The 17,990-nt window shown below is 38.9% G+C and overlaps 1 protein-coding gene across 3 annotated transcripts in view; it reads left to right on the plus strand.

The window, feature by feature from the left end:
- The window catches only part of LOC113673198 (uncharacterized), a 48,319-nt gene that overhangs the window by 2,197 nt on the left and 28,132 nt on the right, over window positions 1-17,990 (plus strand). For all 3 annotated transcript variants that reach the window (XM_089182363.1, XM_089182364.1, XM_089182365.1), the window contains exons 4-12: window positions 1,474-3,207; window positions 3,967-4,197; window positions 4,415-6,452; window positions 6,884-7,305; window positions 7,741-7,928; window positions 8,425-8,602; window positions 9,179-9,535; window positions 16,447-16,621; window positions 17,303-17,526. In XM_089182363.1, coding sequence (XP_089038489.1) covers window positions 1,474-3,207; window positions 3,967-4,197; window positions 4,415-6,452; window positions 6,884-7,305; window positions 7,741-7,928; window positions 8,425-8,602; window positions 9,179-9,535; window positions 16,447-16,621; window positions 17,303-17,526 — 5,547 coding nt within the window. The remainder of the gene's footprint in view (window positions 1-1,473; window positions 3,208-3,966; window positions 4,198-4,414; window positions 6,453-6,883; window positions 7,306-7,740; window positions 7,929-8,424; window positions 8,603-9,178; window positions 9,536-16,446; window positions 16,622-17,302; window positions 17,527-17,990) is intronic.

Below are 17,990 nucleotides of genomic sequence, written 5' to 3' on the forward strand. Positions count from 1 at the left end.
TGTTTTGATATCTTATTTTGCAACATTATTAGGAACACAAAAAAGCAACAATGTCCTAGAAAACATTATGTATTTGTATGGCTTGGCTTTTTTATAATTTATTGGCCCCTAATTAGGCATAATAATCCTGTCAAAAGGAGGCAACCAAATTTACCCCTTGAGTGCCTATATGACATACTGAGTATGTCATGTTTTTTTCCTCTCAGGTGCCTATATGACATACTGAGTATGTCAAAATTTTAAGACTTTATGCAAATTTCTCAGCACACCAGAAACAACTTGAACCAGCACCCAAGAACCACAATAGATTTTGTGGGAGACTGGTAACTAGTTTTTTGTTCCCAAGAGAATCTGAGAACTTGTCTTCACCTTTTGTCTGATTTTTGTCTGCCATCTTGGTTTTGTGTTTTGCTTGGTGCATGTTGCAAAAGTTGCGAGAACAAATCTGTTAATTACGTTATGTTTTGAAAAGAAAAACTGAACGAATATCTGGATACAGTACAGACAATGTATTAGCTAGTGTATGGAATGATTTGGGCAATTTACCTTAGGATTACATTTTATTTTCTGGGGTAGATCACCTGAGAAGTTGAGTGAAAATTAGCTTATTGTTGTGGTATAGAATTAGGTTATTATTGTGGTATAGAATGGCTTTTCAACTCTCAGGTTGAACATGACATGGTGACTTGCTATGTCAATGTGTTGCCTCTCTTCTCCTCAAAAGCTGTCTTAATTAAAGTAGTTGCCTTCAGGGAGCCTTTGAATTTTCCACTGGCTTAAAAATGTTACTTGGTCCACTTGATTGCAACACATTATTTTTCCCTGAGAGTCTATGAAATGTTCCTGTTTTTAAGCTCTTATTGTTTTGAATTCAGTTCTTCCCTTAAAATGCAGATTTAAAGAATTTTAAATTTTACCAGGCTCAGAAACAAATGTGTTAACTGTTTCTAAAACTGTTATACTGTCAAACTTTCCAACTAGATTGTTTTTAGATCAAAAGTCTTTAAACCAAAACCAAAATTACAGCAAAGGCCAATCAGACAGAAGGAAAATGCTGAGAGCAGCCAATGACAACCCAAAGAAAAAATGCTCAAATTGCCTGAAGGGTGGGAAAACACGCATGACCAAGTTGCAAGTGGTTTTAATATTTGAATCTGATTGGTTGAGAAAATGTTACAAGTTTTCTGACCTATCAAGAGGCAAAGGACATGTAAAGCAAAACAAAATCAATCCTTGGTTATTATTGAGACTCTGTTGAAAACTGCTATATTATTATGATGTTGCTGCAAACCAGCCATGACAACATATTCTTTGACAGCTTTTATTAACTGACTACAATCTCTACAGTGTGGTAATGCTGGTATCTGCATGGTACAGTTTCTTTGCATGGCTTGTTTGCCAAGTGCAAGCATGTGATTCTTTCCTAGTTGATATGTTTGCTTTGTTCATATTGTTGTTTCTCTCCTTGAATAGGAAGGTGGATTGGACAGTTATGACATTGCAAACATAGAACGAAATGAACTGAAGAACAAGGCACAAGAATTGGAAGAAGAGCTTACTGCTAAAAAGGCAGCATTGAAGCAGATCAGTCGCGAAAATGCTGAGTTAAAGGGAAGACTTGAACTAATGTTGCAAGATCAGTCTGGAGGCTCAGTAATCAAGGACCTCAGCAGGCAAGTAGAAGAAATGAGAGAAAGTTTACAGATGAAGCAGTCCATTCTTCAAGACATAAACAAAGAAAATCAGGATCTTCGAGCCAAACTAGAACAAGGTGAACAGAGGGAAGGAAAGCCTGATGGTGGGCAACTTGAAGAGTTGAAGGTTAAAATGAACGCCCAGCAAATGACTTTGGATGGACTGAATGAAAGAAATAGGTTTCTTGAGGATGAAAATACAAGGTTAAAGAAACAGACGTCACAAGGTGGTGATATGCAAACAGACTTCTCAGAGTTGGAGAACTTGAAAGAGACCTTAAGTGCTAAAGAGGAAGTCTTAGTGAAACTTCAGCAAGAAAACAGTGAACTTGCTGCACGATTGAAATCATTTGACCAAAGTGCCAGTGGAAAGGTGCAAGAAAGTTCTCACAAAGTGGACGAACTTTCTAAAATGTTGTGGGAGAAAGAGAGTGAGATTGGAAACTTGCAGTACTTGAAGTCACAACTTGAGGAGAGACTTGGAAGCTTACAAAACGTCCAAAACGAACTTGAAGAGAGTAAAAGGCAAGTGACTGCACTTGAAGCTCAACTTGAAAATTTAAGGGTAGGAGATCAATCTTTTGAGGAGAAATCTGAAGTGGAAAACCTTAGAGAGAACCTTCGACTCAAACAAGAAACAATGGAACAGCTTAACAAGGAGAATGAAGAACTTAAGGAGAGATTAGATGCCCAAGGGACAACAGAAGTAAAAGGACTTCTTGAGGAAAGCTACCAGAAACTCCAGGAGTTAAGCGAGGAATCAAAAGCAAAGGATGAACAGCTTGAAAAACTACAAACTCTTCAGTCAGAGTTTGAGAAGAGTCAAGATGCAAACAAAGAGCTTGAACAGCAAGTTTCATATTTGAAACATCAACTTGCCTTGGCAGAAGACAACTCACTTTCTGAATCATCTCAGATGGAGAACTTGAGAGAAAATGTCAAACTTAAACAAGAAACAGTTCAGCAACTCAGCAATGAAAATGAGGAACTGCGAGCTAAGATAGAAGAGTTGGAAAAAGGAAATAATGATATGGAAGACACAAGAGCTAAAGTTGAAGATCTTTCAAAAGAGTTAGAATCCAAGAAAGATGAGTTGAGTCATTTTGAAGAACTGCAAAATGAATTTCAAAGAAGCCAGGCCAGATGCACTGAACTTGAACAAGAAGTCACCAGACTCCAGGGTGAGGTAGAAGCACTGGAGGACAACTCACAGTCTGAGTCATCATTGTTGGAAAATTTGAAGGAAAACCTGAAAATCAAGCAACAAACTGTTGAACAACTTGGCAAAGATTACGAAGCAGTACAAGAGCAGCTGATGGAGAGTAAGACAAGCTTGGATGGACTGTCAGAGCAGCTCCTGAACAAGCAGAATGAGTTGGACACAGTGATAGGAGAGAGGGACAAAAAACTGATGCAGCTGATGGATCAGTTTGCTGAGAAGGATGAGGAACTTGAGGATCTGAGGAAGAACGACGAGCAGATGAAGTCACAAATTCAACAGCTTGAAAGTGATGTAAGTATTTCTGAACGTGTACTAGTTCTTAATCTTGTAAGAAATAGCCCTCTTAACCCTTTAACTCCCAGATCAAAATTGTAATTCTCCTTACTGTCAACTATACAATTCTAATAATGTTAGTTCAGAGAATTTAGAAGTGGATCAACTAATTATCCCCAAATTGATATATTTCTTTATTCTCATCACTTATCTGGTTGATAGTGTATTGATATTGTAAGGAGAAATTCTGTCTTGGTCACTAATGGGAGTTAAAGGGTTAAATCTTTTTTCCGACGATCGCACTGTTAATTACCCTCACAGCTGTACCTCCTTCCATGATGCAACTGGTATTTAACAATGTCCTTCAGTTAATATTTTTCATAATTCTCTTTTCCTGTGTGCTTACAAATGATTTGATATAGTGTAGAAAAACTACTTCTTGGTCGCTTTCGCAAGTAAACGGCTGAAGTTTTAGTAGTTTTCATTTTCAACCGCCATAGGGTCTAGTGCCTGTTTGGTTATTAACCTTAAGCATCTGAGAGTGATAAGCAACTAATTTCTCCCAACAATCTCACCCCTGAATCAAACATTAAGGTCATGAGAGTAAAGGAAATGATCATCAACTAAAGAAGCTGTTGATTGTTAAACGAATTCTCCTTGTCACCATCTTAGGAAACGTATAGAGAACAGTATGGAGGATATGCATACTGATGTGAGGGTGTAAAAAAACTAAGCCCCCAATAATAAAAACGTTTAACCTTAATATCTTGTTTGAAGGTCTCCACGTACCGCACTCAATCTGAACAACTTGCTGATCGTTTGAGTGGGTCCCAGGACCAGTTGCTAGAGCTCCAAGAGGCCATGGAAAGAAGAGAAGAGACTGTGAGAGAGTTGATGACCAAGCTTTCAGAAAGTGAAAGTGAGCAGATAAATGCTAAGCAAGACGCTACCCTGGAAACTAAGGAGTTAACTGAACAGATTAAGATGCTTCAGGAGCAACTAGTACAGGTTGGTAAAGCTCTTTAAGAGGCTAAGAAATTTGACCAACAGATTTGGGGTGGTTTCATTTTTCCCATTTTTAATGGCCCTGCAGTGTAGGATTAACTCAAATAACAGCATGCGGTTTGTGCGGGAACAAGTGTTAAGCTACAAAGCTGTCTTTCTTTGAGATTTTTCCTCTTGTTTGCGCGATTAACATTTAGTTTGATATATTTTAATTTCTCAGAGCGACAGTAGCCTCAAAACCCAACAGTCAGAAATGAACAAGGCTTCCAAAGAACTGCAAGACACCAAATCCTTGATAGAAGATCTTCAGAGCGAGATATCGGAGAAGGACAATGTAATCATTGAAATGTACCGTCTGAAGGAGAAAGACGAAGAAAACTACAAGGCTACTAAAGATCAAATCAACGAGGAGTTAAAAGAGAAAATTAGAGCTCTTGAAAAAACAAGTCAAGAGCTGCAAGAGAAAAATAGAATACTTGATCGAATGAACGAAGAAATTCAAGAGAAAAATAGAACGCTTGATCAAGTTAACGAGGAGCTGCTGGAAAAGACTAGAACGATTGATCAGCTAAACGCCGATGTTGGAACTTTTAAAAGTGAGGTAGAAGAACACAAGGGTAATGTGCATCAATTGGAGGAAAAGCTTCGTGATGTTCAAGAGGTGAATGCTGGTGAAATTGAGAAACTCAGAGTAGAGCACCAAGATGAGCTACAGGCCCTAAGTTCTAAACATGTCGCCGAGTTTGAGAATCTGAAACTATCGATGAGTGAGCAACTGGAGGAATCGGGACTCGAGGTGGACAAAGTAAGGCAGGAACAGATTGAGAAGCTGAAACAAATCCACGAAAGTGAACTGAACGTGCTGAAGGAAACTTCAGACAAGCAGATCGCGTTAAATCATAACTTGGAACAACAGATGAAAAAGATGAAAGAAGACTCTGACAATGATCTAGCTCGGGCGAGAGATGTCGTTGCTCAGAAAGATGCAGTTGTAGAAGATCTGAAAGAACAGTTGAAAGACATGAAAACTTCAAGTGCAAGTGAAATTAGCGAGCTGAAGAACGAGTTAAAGAAAAAACAAAAGGAAATTGCTGAACTAGAAGACAACTTGTCGAGCTTTGAGGAAGAACACAGCAGCGACGTTGCGCAGTATGAACAATCCATGCAGAAACAACAAGAACAAACAGCCGAGCTGGAGAAACAGTTGGTGTTAGAGCTTGGCAATGAATCTGCGAAGTACGAGCAAAAGCTTGCCGAAACCAAAGCTCACCTTGAAGCGCAATATAAGAAAGCGATTCAAGAGCTAGTGCAGCGAGTGAAGGACTTAGAATCGGAGAACGAAACACTGCAAGCGACGCACGGACAGGAAATGGAGGTGTTCAGAGAGAATCTTGCTCAGTACACTAGCAACTTAGAGGAACAGATGCGAGAATTACAATCGGGAGCTCAGGAGGAACACGAGAGCGAAATGAAAGCACTTCAGGCAGAACACCTTGGGGCGACGAAAAAATTGGAGAGAAAAGTCAAGACGTTGTCTGAGGAGAAAGAAGCTTTGGAGACGAAGATAAGAAGTTTTAGTGGTGAAGAAGGAGGTGGAGATTCAGTGGGACAGAGTGAAGAGGTTGCAAGACTGAAGGAAGATTACGAGGGCCAGATACTAACGTTAAAAGAGAATGCACAGAATGAAAGAGAAAGATTAGAGAAAGAGGCCGTCGATGCGGTTAGCAACAAAGAAAAAGAATTTATGGAGGTGCTTGAGAAAGTCCTTGAGAAGCATCAACAAGAAGTGGCAGATTTAAGGAGTTACTACGAGCAGCAGTTGTCAGACACTGGTGAAGGACCTCTGGCGTTTGGAGAAGAAGATGACCCGCTGGTGATCTCCACGCAGCTGAAGCAGGAGAAGGAGAGAGAAATCTCACGGCTGAAGAAACAGTTCCTACAAGAGAGCGAAGAAAGGATCGCATCCACGCAAGAAGCGTTGCTGTATAAAGTTGCAAAGGAAGAAGAGGAGAATACCCGATTACGAAACAAGTTGGCAAACAAGGAACAGGAAATTTCTGAGGTAACTAGCGAGCGGGACAGGCTTCTGAATGAGATTCAGGTGCTGACAGATACTCATAGGGTGCTTGAACAGATGACGGCCCCATTGGAGCCAAGTCTCAGCCCTGTCTCCAGTCAGGTTGTGCAAGAGGAACCACTGTTTGTACAAGAATCTGTCGATACTCTGGAGGTTTTACCCGGTGCTGGATTTAACGAAGGTATGGAGATTTTTATTTCATTACTTTCATTTATGCTACGAAGAAAAGGTATTGCTCGAAACCTAATGACTTCAAAATCTATTTCGGTTGGTAATCTATCCTCAATCAACTTTTGGTTGATTGTGAAAATCAAAATGCTCAGGAGGAAACACTATGCAATTTAAATATTCAACAAATACATGCTTATTGAAAAAGTCCAGCAGCGATAGTCCAAAGCACGTGAAGTGCGCGAGACCCACGCGTGTTGCCATTAGAAAAGACCCTCGTTGAAGTTAAGCGTTACTTGAGCATATAGGCGATTTTAAATTCAATTGTGCTTAGTACAGATGGAAGCGAAATGCCGGAAAAGAAGATCAACCAAGAGTTTAAGTGGATGCCTCGGGACCTGATACCCATAACCATTTTTTCTTTTGTGTCGTTTATTTTTTAAGGTTCTGTCTCAAAGCAATCTGATCTAACAACAAAACTCAACCAGATGCAAGAGTTGGTCCGACAGAAAAACATGGTCGAAGTTAAACTAAGCCAGCAACTGCAGGAGACAAAGAAAGAGCTCGATAAGGAAAGAGAAAATTACAGAGCTGAGATGCAGGAGAGAGAGGCCCGTGAACGCGCGCTGGAACTCAGTAAAAGACAGCTTGAGGAGCAATTGACTGCAATGGACAGAGAGAACTATGAGTCCCTTCAGGAGTTGAACTTGTTGCAAGAGAGACTTCAGGAGAGAATTCGAGTCGAAGGTGAGCTAAGAGAAGAAAAGAACAAGCTGCTGAATGTGATCAAGGAGAAGGACGCCGAATTGGCGAAGGAGAGGGGAGAACTGACGGAAAGACTGCAACAACACGAGCAAGTAATTGAGGTGAATACTTCTTTTTGTGTGTACCATTCATTGGGTGTGGTATGTAAGAAAAAAAATTATTAAAAATCATATGAAAGACTTAAAAATTTTTCGAAATTTGAGCGAAAGTCTTGTGTGTTTTCCTAATCTTCAATGAGTGCTTGATAATTGAGTGAAATCTTCCTTCCTGTAAATTACGGTACGTTTCTCGTCCAAAACGTTGTATGAGGGCGCCAAGAGGAGGCCCAGTCTGGAAAATGAAGATAACGGTATGGTTAAAATCTGTCTTTTTCACTTAAATTTATGTAGGATCCCTTTTACCTGTTAAGTATCATTTTGGAATTTTTGCGTCTTTTCTTTCACGATGCTGTGGTTGTACATTGCGAGAGATTCAAGGTTGCTCTTTTAGCTTCACAAACCAGTCAGTTAAATTTCTCATTTATTTGTCAATCGCAGGAGTTGCGCGACAGGATCTCAACGTCGGACTCAGTCTCTGATGATGTGCAGGACGCGTTCGGTCGTCAGTTACTCGTGCTTCAGAGTCAAAGAGATTCGCTGTTACAGCAGCTTGAACAACAAAAGAAAGACCGCAACTCTTATGTGGACGTGCTGGAGGAGAAGAACGCTTTAGAAGATAGTTTAAGGTAGATGAGCAGGATGTTTAGTTACCTCTTTCGTCTAGGATCTGATTTTGGAGTGTTCGATTTTTTCGTTCGCGTTAGACGACCTTATGTCCGAAATTGGACCGAGAGGATTCCATACTGCTTTTGACTTTCACGTGATAAAAAACTCGAAGCGTGGTTGCTACGGGTCAGGAAACAGCCGAGGAAACAATAAGTTGCGAGCGAGGTCCTCGCAAAACAAAATGAAATTTAGTGAAATTTGAAATAATAACTTCCTAACTCGTCCGTGCCCCTGACTTTGGTTTGTTTTGTTGAGGCAACTGTGTGATTTGTTGAAGGTAATCGATGGCCTATGGAAAGTTTTTTTTTTTTACGAGAGGGATTTTATCTTTATCAGGAAAAACCGAGTGTGAAATTTCGAAAACTTATCAGTGTTTATTGTAACAGCGCTCAAGCTCTTTCTTTTTCCCCCAATTTAATCGTTCTAAGTCTTTGACTCGGTTTTTTTGTTCTTTAGACTTGAGCGAGAACGACTATCTGAGAAACTTCGCCAGAAGGAAGTTTTGGAGCGAGAACTGAGTCGTGAGAGAGCTGCCCTACAAGAACAGTTGATCAAGCAAGCCAAACTAAACGAGATCATCAGGCAGAAAGATCTGTTTGAGAAAGAACTTAGGAAGGAAAAGAACGAACTTCAGGTAACTCGAGACGGTTCACGTGTATTGTGGATGAATATTTCTCAATTTTGGTTAGGTTTGCCTTGAAAAGCAGTGTTAATTTTGATTCGAAGTCATCTAGTGACGTAATTACTTGAATTGATTTGACTTCACTCGATTTGTGGTCGACGCAGTCTCCAAGTGGTTAGCCCGCTGAACTCCGGATCGAGTAATGCGGGCTCGAGCTTCGTCGTGAGGGATTAGGTTGCGTATTTAAGCAAGTCATTTCACTCTTATATAACTGCTTTCCCACTCCCAACCCCCTTCTCAGGTTTTATCTCCGATAGCTTAGCATCCGGTTTAGAACACTCCAAATCACCTCATGCTATGAAAACCGCGGTAAGCTCTGAAGTAATTTTTAACTTTTCGTTTACCACTTAACCCCCCCCCCTCCCCCCATTATGGCTTGAGTTGACTCAAGTTGGACCAAATTTGTAAACTATTAGTTTTTTTTCTCTCTTAGACAATGCTAAGCACTACATGATGAACTGCGATATAGTTCTCGTGTAGAAAAAGTAAAAAAAAATTTATTTACTATCAGAGATTTATTTCCCATAGATTGAACTGGAAGCTATTGAGTCAAAACTGCTCGATAAAGAAGAGCTGCTCTTACACGAGAAAGAACGCCTCGAGGAGGAAATGAGACAAAAAGAGCAACAACTGCAGGAATGGGAACACGAATTCCATCAGAAAGAGATGGAATTCTTGTCCAAAGAGGAATACATCAGAGAGCAGTACAACAAAAATCTGTTAGAGACCCGCTCGGACTTAGAGAACCAGTACTCCACCTCGATGCAACAGTTGCGGACCGATTTGGACGAGGATTACCAGCAGCAGTTGAGGAGACTGGAAGCTAGCTTGAACGATCATTATGGCGGCGAGATTGGTCAGCTCAAAGCCTTGCATCAGGAACAGGTGTTGTGGTGAAAACTGCTTATAGTATTAAAATATTGTTATCAGATCAATGTCAGTATCTGGGTAACTTCCCTTCACCAAACTTTAATTCTAACATGTTTTCAGTTTACTGTTATTGTTTTGGGGAAGGGGTTGGTGCGCAGTTGTTTAGATTCTGTCATTGATCCGTGTTATCATGGAATGGTGCCTGGCACGTATTTTGAAGTTACCATTAGTATTTGAAGCTTTTCATACATCTCCGTACGTATCCTAATGTTGTTAATTTACAAAGAGGTTGTTGCGCTTCCGTTTCCTAAACAGAATTCTGTTTGTATTTACTTAAGAGTTTTCATAGTGTTTTTATAGAAATTAGGGAAAAGGGAATGGTCAGAGAAATCTGGTGGTGAATACACTACTTGGAGACAAACTGTCATTGCTTTTTGTCTTTTGAAAAAGAAGAAACCAACAGAGTCCCCAATATGTAGTTTAGCAGCTACCCATTTTGTACTGTAAATGCGTGTCGTTTGGTGGTGAAATTACCTCTCGTTTTATCAAAATATTTTCAGAAATGTTCTAATTGTAGCCAGCTAACCGTGGGTAATCTTGTAAAACTGTGATACTTACAATTCCTTTTTTCGAGGTGGAGAAACGAGGGTGGGGAAGGGGTCGTCGCACACAGATTTGTTGATGTGTTAATATGTAAAACGTAATGTTTGTTGTAACATTTTAATCTAGATCTGTACATGTGGTGAGTTTCATCTGTATTGTCTGAGTGAACTAGGGCAGCCGCCTTCTTTTCTCTGATTGGCCTATTGAGTTTTCCCGCCGTTTCTGGCCACCCGCGTCAGACGGCTGGCTTTCCAAAATATTTCTCGATTTCGGCACCTACCAGGCTAAACTTTTTTTAATTGAGGGCATTTAGGTTGTCAGCATGTCCGTTATTTGTTTGTGACGTTTTATGAAAAGACGCGTGAAAGACATAACAGAAAACAAATCTTAAAATTTTCTTTCGTGCATGGATGCCCTCGTTGACTCAGGTGAATGCTTGAATTGAATATCAAAAACTGTATTAAATATGGTTACTTAAATTTCAGAAATGACAATTCAAATACAGAATAATATAAACTGAATATTTTTCATAGACGCAATGGTTGAAAGTATGTGCCTTACTTGATAAATAAATTATAAACAAATAGATACGTTGTTCGGTAGAGGAATATTTGAAATGTTCATATAGGAAATGAAAAATTTAAGTGGAGAATGTCTGGTCTCGTAAAGCGAATATTGTGGAACCCTAGGCAATATTATGTACTTTTTCTTAAAGAAATAATCTCAAATGATGGATTGTTGTGAGATCAAACAAAAAATAATAATATTTTTAAATACTTTGCTATCAAAGAGAAAATAAGATTTTTTTTTTATATAATGGCGGTGAATTTTAATAAAGGGATAATTCTTGAAGAGAGGACCAAAAAGTTTCGTTGCTTCTTGTGTTGCCCTGGTTTCACTCAGACTGCGATAACTGTGTGTTCTTTATACTTTAATTTTATCACGACATGTTTCCAGTTCTTCTTCTTCTGTTGTTAATTTTTTTTTGATAGCCGTAACCGCGAAGCGCGTTTGATGATTTCCGCTATTTGGGCTTACAGCTGGGTTAGTCATTGTTTTAGAAATGGCGGCGTTCATGGTCAAACTTTTAGAAATTTGAACACAGCATCCCAACGGATGCCTCCTCTGTAGAACGTCATAACACCTCTACGAGAAAATTTGATGTACGCCTTTTTATGGCGGTGGAAAGATATATGATTTATTGAGGATACTTCTCCTCTAACGAACGCGAAGGGAAGTGGGTAAGGGTGGTCGCTCTCGCTCGCTCGTCTCGTGCGCTTGACTCGTGCGATTAAGGTTAAAGATAAGATTGGTAAATGAAAGACAAAAACATCATTATGATGGCTTTTCAAAAAGAAAGCGTCGTAGGGCGAGTTCTCGTATGCAGTGCCATTCTGGCTCACACGTCGTATATGGAAAGGCTCTTATGTGTAAAAGGAGTTAATGTGAGACTGGTTTATAAAAAAAAAGACACCGTCTATCATTTTATCGCACCGACTTTTAGAACTAGTGTCTAAAAGACCTGACTTGAGGACACTTTTTAAAATTGTTATCGTGATTTTTGCGATTGATTGTTGCCATAGCGATGTCCAATGATTTCATGAATACCCTGCGAAAATAAATTTGGCAATTTGATTAGTCTGTGACTTTCAAAACAAACAAATAAACAAAATATCTCTCTGAATTTTAAGAATAAAACTGCATTTATTTTTTTCCCTAGAAATTCTTTCGCGTGACAGCGATTTTCAGTCCCTAAATTGATCACGTGTTCTTTTGGTAAAGCTGAAATTTGTCATATAAAAAACTTCGTAAACCTTTAATTTACGAATTAATTTGAAATGTGACTTTCAAATTTAAAATAAACTTTGTCGGTTCCATTCTCAAGGTACATTGTTTCGCGGCAAACTACATTGTCGAGAATTATTGTCAACGCCAGTCAAAATATCAACTCTTCTCATTTTGAAACACCTCATTTGCTGAAAAAAGTTTTTGTTTTGCAAAGTGTAAACAAAAAGGTTTTTCGATCGTTTACAACAATATAGTCAGGTTTGTTCATCGTTACTCCGATAGCGCCGGTTGCCTGGATATACGTAACCTTTGTGGGAGTCAAAAACCAAATTCCCAGGCAAATATTGATGACAATATCCACCGGCCAGGCCAAACATTAATATCCGCTGAAAGCCGTCGCGTCTCGAGTCGAAGCTGTTCGCCATGTCCTGTTGTGTTGCGAAAAAAATTCCCGACGGGATTAACGCCGGAAGAAAGATGGAACCAGTTTACAGCAGTAGTACGAACGGCCTATTTTTGTGATGAAACGGCGGACTAATTGCTTTTTTGATCCGAACTGAATACTCATCTGAATGTGCTGTAAATTGTGTCATTCACAAGCGACCTTTTCTTGACTCCGGTGGCTCGAGTGAAGTTTACATATGGAATGGTGCGATCTTTCGTTGTGGCTCGTCAACTCGCTGCTAGAGCGAGACTGTTTCAAGGTGGGAAATTTTCGGGTTTTTTTGTAAGCCTCGACGAAACAAGATTTCTGCTCCTAGCGTTTTATTTTTATTGTGGTACTTTATGTTAATATAGACGTAATTTAGTCTAGTAACCGATGTTGTCAGTGATATTGCTTGTGCCAGTGATTTTTTTCTACGTTACACACGAGCGAGTCGTTAATACAATACTTTGCATTTTGGACTTGTTACTTGACTATAAATTTACTCGACTTCACAACCATTACAACAGAATCTCACCAATCTGAGCAAGATTGAGCGCTAGCATTTGCCGTTTCCTATCTAGTAATTTTTATTCCGCATTTTTGGAGAGTTTTGAGATTACTTTCAATCTGAATGAAACGCAAGCCACTTAAGCTTCTAGAGAATCGAAACAAGTTAGAACCGAATGTGTTCGTATCTTTTATTTTGTCCGTGGAGAATGCGAATTTATTATTCCTCGACGCGTTTCCCGGCCAACCAATCCAAATTGTCGAGAGGACGTGCATCACCGGTTACCCACCTGTTTTTAATTATGTAACGAATTTTGTGATTGGTCGGCACAGTTTATTCTGTCAAAATAGTGACCCTTCCGTTACGTGTCGTTTCGTGTCACGCCATTTAATTACAGACGCCCTTTGAGCAATATTTTGCCATCTCTCGCTTCCTTTTCGTTTATTATTATTTTGTTAGAATTTATTTTTAAGCCAAATTGAAAATGTCAAAGAAGCTTGTTACATCTGGTGAAGTTTTCTTTGTCGTTGCCTTGTGTGAAAGAAAACGCTTATTTTTATTCCTTTTCCACGAGTAAACAAACCCGTCAGAAATGAAAAGTTTTAAATCTTTAATCTCCATCACCCAATTTCACCACAACATAACCTCATTGGCTCCCGGCCATCGAAACATCAGGCGCACCAAAACATAGCAATTAACTGAAAAGGCGATAATTTCAGCGATGGACCGTTGCACGGGTTTTTAACCGACAAAAACGTTGGTTTTTTACTCTTTGTGAATCTATTTCGCTCTACATCTGGACTGTACCTGGAAATACTCAGGTAAACAATAGTATATCTCATTTACGATGTTAATTTGAAAGCTCTTTCATTTCGATCTTTTGACATATAAATTTTGTTGGAATTGTTTCTACTACTCTTTTCTTACCACGATGTGCTAAAACGTATCATTGGGTAGATTTGTTTTCGCCCTGCGATCGGCCGAAAAAGTTAGAAATGTTTCAAAGGAATTGGAACTAATTTGTGTCATCTAACCTAGCACATGTTATTAAAGTTATTGGTTATTAGACCACTTTGCTTACAGATGAACGTGTAGTTTAAATTAGTTTGCGATCAGGATTTCTTTGCGCGTTATTCTTCTATCTTGTTGCCGTGAAACATTTTATGCTCAGTTAAAATAGAACCTTCTTGCGAGCTGCGATCGCCGGAGTGCACTTAACGACATAAGCGAGTGATATTTCATCGTTCTCCCGCGCTTAATGAGCAAATATCAATAATTTCGCTCAAGAAATCGAGAGTAAGCATTGAATATTTATTTTTAATGACTGCTTCAGGATAGTTATTCCAGTGTTAATCTGACGCCTTGGACATGCTCACTAGCTAGAAATCATCGAGCTGGCTTTCGATTAACGGCGAGCCATTGTTAATCTTTAATTGCTTGGGTGACTGTTGTTTGCATTGTCGGCAGTTATTTGTGTTTGTTTTGTTTGTTTCCTTTGTCCTTTTCATGTCACATTGAGTACCATTATTGTGGCTTTTGGTCGAAACTGGGCGTACGAAAATATCTACAAAAGCGATTCAAATTGAAAAGGAGGTTGGTCCAATTAACAAGTGAAAGTAACACTCAGTTTTGGCAGGTGTATCAGAAGAGTCTGTAGCGTAAAAGTCACGTAGAAGATTTCGGTGATTATGTATAATACTTCCCTGCTTTGTAAGATCGTCGTATAACGGTCATGTAGTGCCATCCCTATAAAATACTGTACTTGATGTTCTTAATCCGCTCGCCGCTTTTTTTTTTTTTCCAAAGATTAGAAGTTCCCACCTTGTGGGATATCACAGTTCTCCAATTACATATACATATGTTTTTTTTTTTCAGAATTATGTAGTTCCCTTAGTACGTTTTTCTAAAATTCATTGTTCCCAATACTCTTTTGAAGGAGAATAATTTAAAATACAAATCTTCTCAATTAATTGTGGGTTTACTTGCTAGAGATGTGTTTTTTCCCTCGATTCTAGCAGACACAACACCTTTTTTTTATCTACATAATTTATATGATGATCTATTCAGTTAGAAAGCGGGAACCCTTCTCATTGACAATCATCAACCCCAAGCAGAAGCTGTAAATCCTTGAGGCTTGAGATATCATCGTATATAAGATCAGAATATTCTGCTGCTATATCATCGAAACAATGAGAAATAGTGTCTTTAGAAAACAACTTTTAGCTCCTTCATCATGTTAGTGGTTCCTTATTGACACAGAGTGTTGCGGTAAAGAGAGCTATATTCTTTAAAAATAATTAATTTTACGAGATGCAGAGCTCATTTGTTAGCTCGATTTTACCCTTTTCTGGTCTTGCAAATGCGAATGTCTCATAGGACAATCTTTGGTGTATCCCACAACAAAGAATAGGAAATTTCTTCGGAACTATGTGAGCAAAATTAGTGCTTTAAGCAAAGAAGGAAACAGATTTTGATTGAGACCAAGCTTCGAACGTGATGAATTTATTCAGCCCTTTTGACGCGGTGCTTCAAATTCAACATATATTGTAAGCATGTCAGCCTGAAAAAAAATGAACAACAGAGCAGAGAAGCATAAAGAAATATTGTTTCCGTAACCACATTTTTTACCCATACACCCGAACGTGCAAAATTGCACACTGTACTCATTTTTTAAGGTTGTGACAATAGGATTGGTTTTACAATCAAGAGTTTCTTTAGTTGGTGATCATTTCCTTTATTCTCGTGACTTAAATGTGTGATTCAGGGGTGATATTGTAAGGAGAAATTAGATGCAAATCACTATTTAGGATCAAAGGGTTAATCGTTAGTTTTAGTGCGCTAGAGCAGTGATTGATTTTTACAGAACGAGGTCAAATGTTTTTTATGCATTTTCAAGATTTATGGATCACACCATCACGTCTGACAGTTCAGTTTCTTTCGGCAAGAAAAATTGCATTCTAAACACAAGTGCTTACTTGTCTTGAAGTCAGTTGCTTTTTGCAAGATAGATATTGGATATCTGTTTATCCCAAGAAAAAAAGACAGCGAAATTTTTCATACAATGCATTAATGAAAAATTTAGTAACAAAGATTGAAGTAACGGTCCAAAATTCTTATAGCCTTCTATTCTCCACCTGACCCGTTTGAGTCGAAGTTTTTAAATTGTATAAAAAAACCACTCGACTTGGGCCAATCAGAGTAAAATAATTTGGTTATATCAACTGAGTTGATAATGTAAATTGGACACCAAGTTTCAAAGCTGACGTTTCGAGCGTTAGCTCTTTGTCAGAGCAGATGAGAGTAAGATCGACGCAAAGGTGTGATATGCAAAACAGATATCTTTTAGATAAATGACACAACCTTTTAAACTCTAATTTAGTTTGAACTTCTTTTGATGAATTGTTGAATCACAATTGTACAGTTCTATTGTTCTTTGTTTGGGATGAATAATTGCTGAGGTCGTGAACACTGTGCTAAAACAAACAGACAACAAAAGCTCCTGTCTGGTGTTAACACGCGTCACCCAGTCGGTAAACAAAGATGGCGTCCTCTACGCTTTCGGCCTAACTCGAGTTTCTTTCTGTGTTTCTTCTTTTCCAGATGACACGGATGAATTCTGAGTTTGAGCAAAAACTCTGGGAGCTCAAGAACGAACTGGAATCGCAGCGTCTTCAACAAGTTGGAACTATGAAGAATGTGCTGGACAGACAACACTCGAAGGACATGTTGGAGATTGACGACGTTCATCAGCAACAAATGGAAGAACTGAGGGAAGGTAAGATAATGGAAATTGTGTGGACATCTTAGGAGAAATAAATGAGCGATGACCTCGCAGGTTCGGACATTGCGAAAACATTACGATCAGAGGAGTCAAATGATTGAATCTACTCTTTTGACTTGTGAATTAACGTGAAGTTATTAGCCTAAGAAAGATGGTAAAGTTTTAGCCCCAAGTTGAGTGAAGAAAGACTTTTATAATCGTGTTTTAACAAGCGCGGGACAAAGAGCATGTTGGAATCCCCAAAAACAAGTGTGAAGGTCATAAGAATAAAGGAAGCGATCACCAATTTAAGAAGCTCCTGATTGCAACACAAATTCTCTTTGTCAGTGCCATAGGAATTGTAAAGAGAATGGTGTAGAGAATATAAATACTGATGTCAGGGTGTAAAGGTATTAGGGTTAATCATCCTAAGGTTGAAGGTAAATTCCCCCCTTATAAATAGAGTGGCGGTGCACATTTATTTAACCCTCAAGCTCCCAGAAGTGATTAACACGTAACTTCTCCCTGTAATATCTATGCATTATCCAGCCAACAGGTAACGAGAATACTCAACGTTATCAGTTGGAAGCTTTCATCTTGATCTAACACCAGATTCTCGTAACTACTTTACAAGAAAATGTGAAGAAGCTAGAGAGGAGAATTAACAATCCGTTTTTTTTTCTTTTTATCGTTAAGATCTTGACCAGCGACACCAAGAAGTCATGGGAGCTGTTCAGTTGCAACTAGAAACTTCGCATCACGACGAGTTGAACGAACTCACCGCCAGTTTCCTGGCTGAGACTGCTATTAAGGTCGAGACTGCCCGTTTGGAGACTGAGCACGATTGGCAACAAAAACTAGACGAAATGAAAGAAAAACACGCGCTGGAAGTAGATGCAATAACTGAAAAAATGACACAAGTGAGTGATGAATTCACCCTTAAATTTTTCCTCTTCAATATTTTTTTTCTTTAGAGTGGGTTTCACGTTTAGATGCATATAAGCGTGCACTCATGGTGTCGTAATGTTAAACTCTAGACCCATTCAGTCTTCGTATGATTTTCACACATTTTTTTTTTTTTTACATATAAACATGCGAAATTTGCCTTGTGAAAGACTTGTTTAAAGTAAGTAACAATGTCATCCCTGCCACGCAGTGTTTTCACATGCTTTTCAATTAGTTGTTAAAGCCCAGGTATGAACAGGTTGATTTCACGTATGCAGTTTAGAGTCTCGACAACGATAACTGACTGAACACGAATGACCCCGAATCTTAACCCTTTAACCCCAAAGATTTGATTTGTAATTCTCCCCCCCTGGCTGCTACACATTTCCTTGTAAATTGTTTTATGAGAATTTGGTGTTCGGTTAAGGTAATATCTTGT

This window comes from Pocillopora damicornis, chromosome 9 (assembly GCF_964200805.1).
Source record: "Pocillopora damicornis chromosome 9, jaPocDami1.2, whole genome shotgun sequence".
NCBI classification, from domain to species: Eukaryota; Metazoa; Cnidaria; class Anthozoa; order Scleractinia; family Pocilloporidae; genus Pocillopora; species Pocillopora damicornis.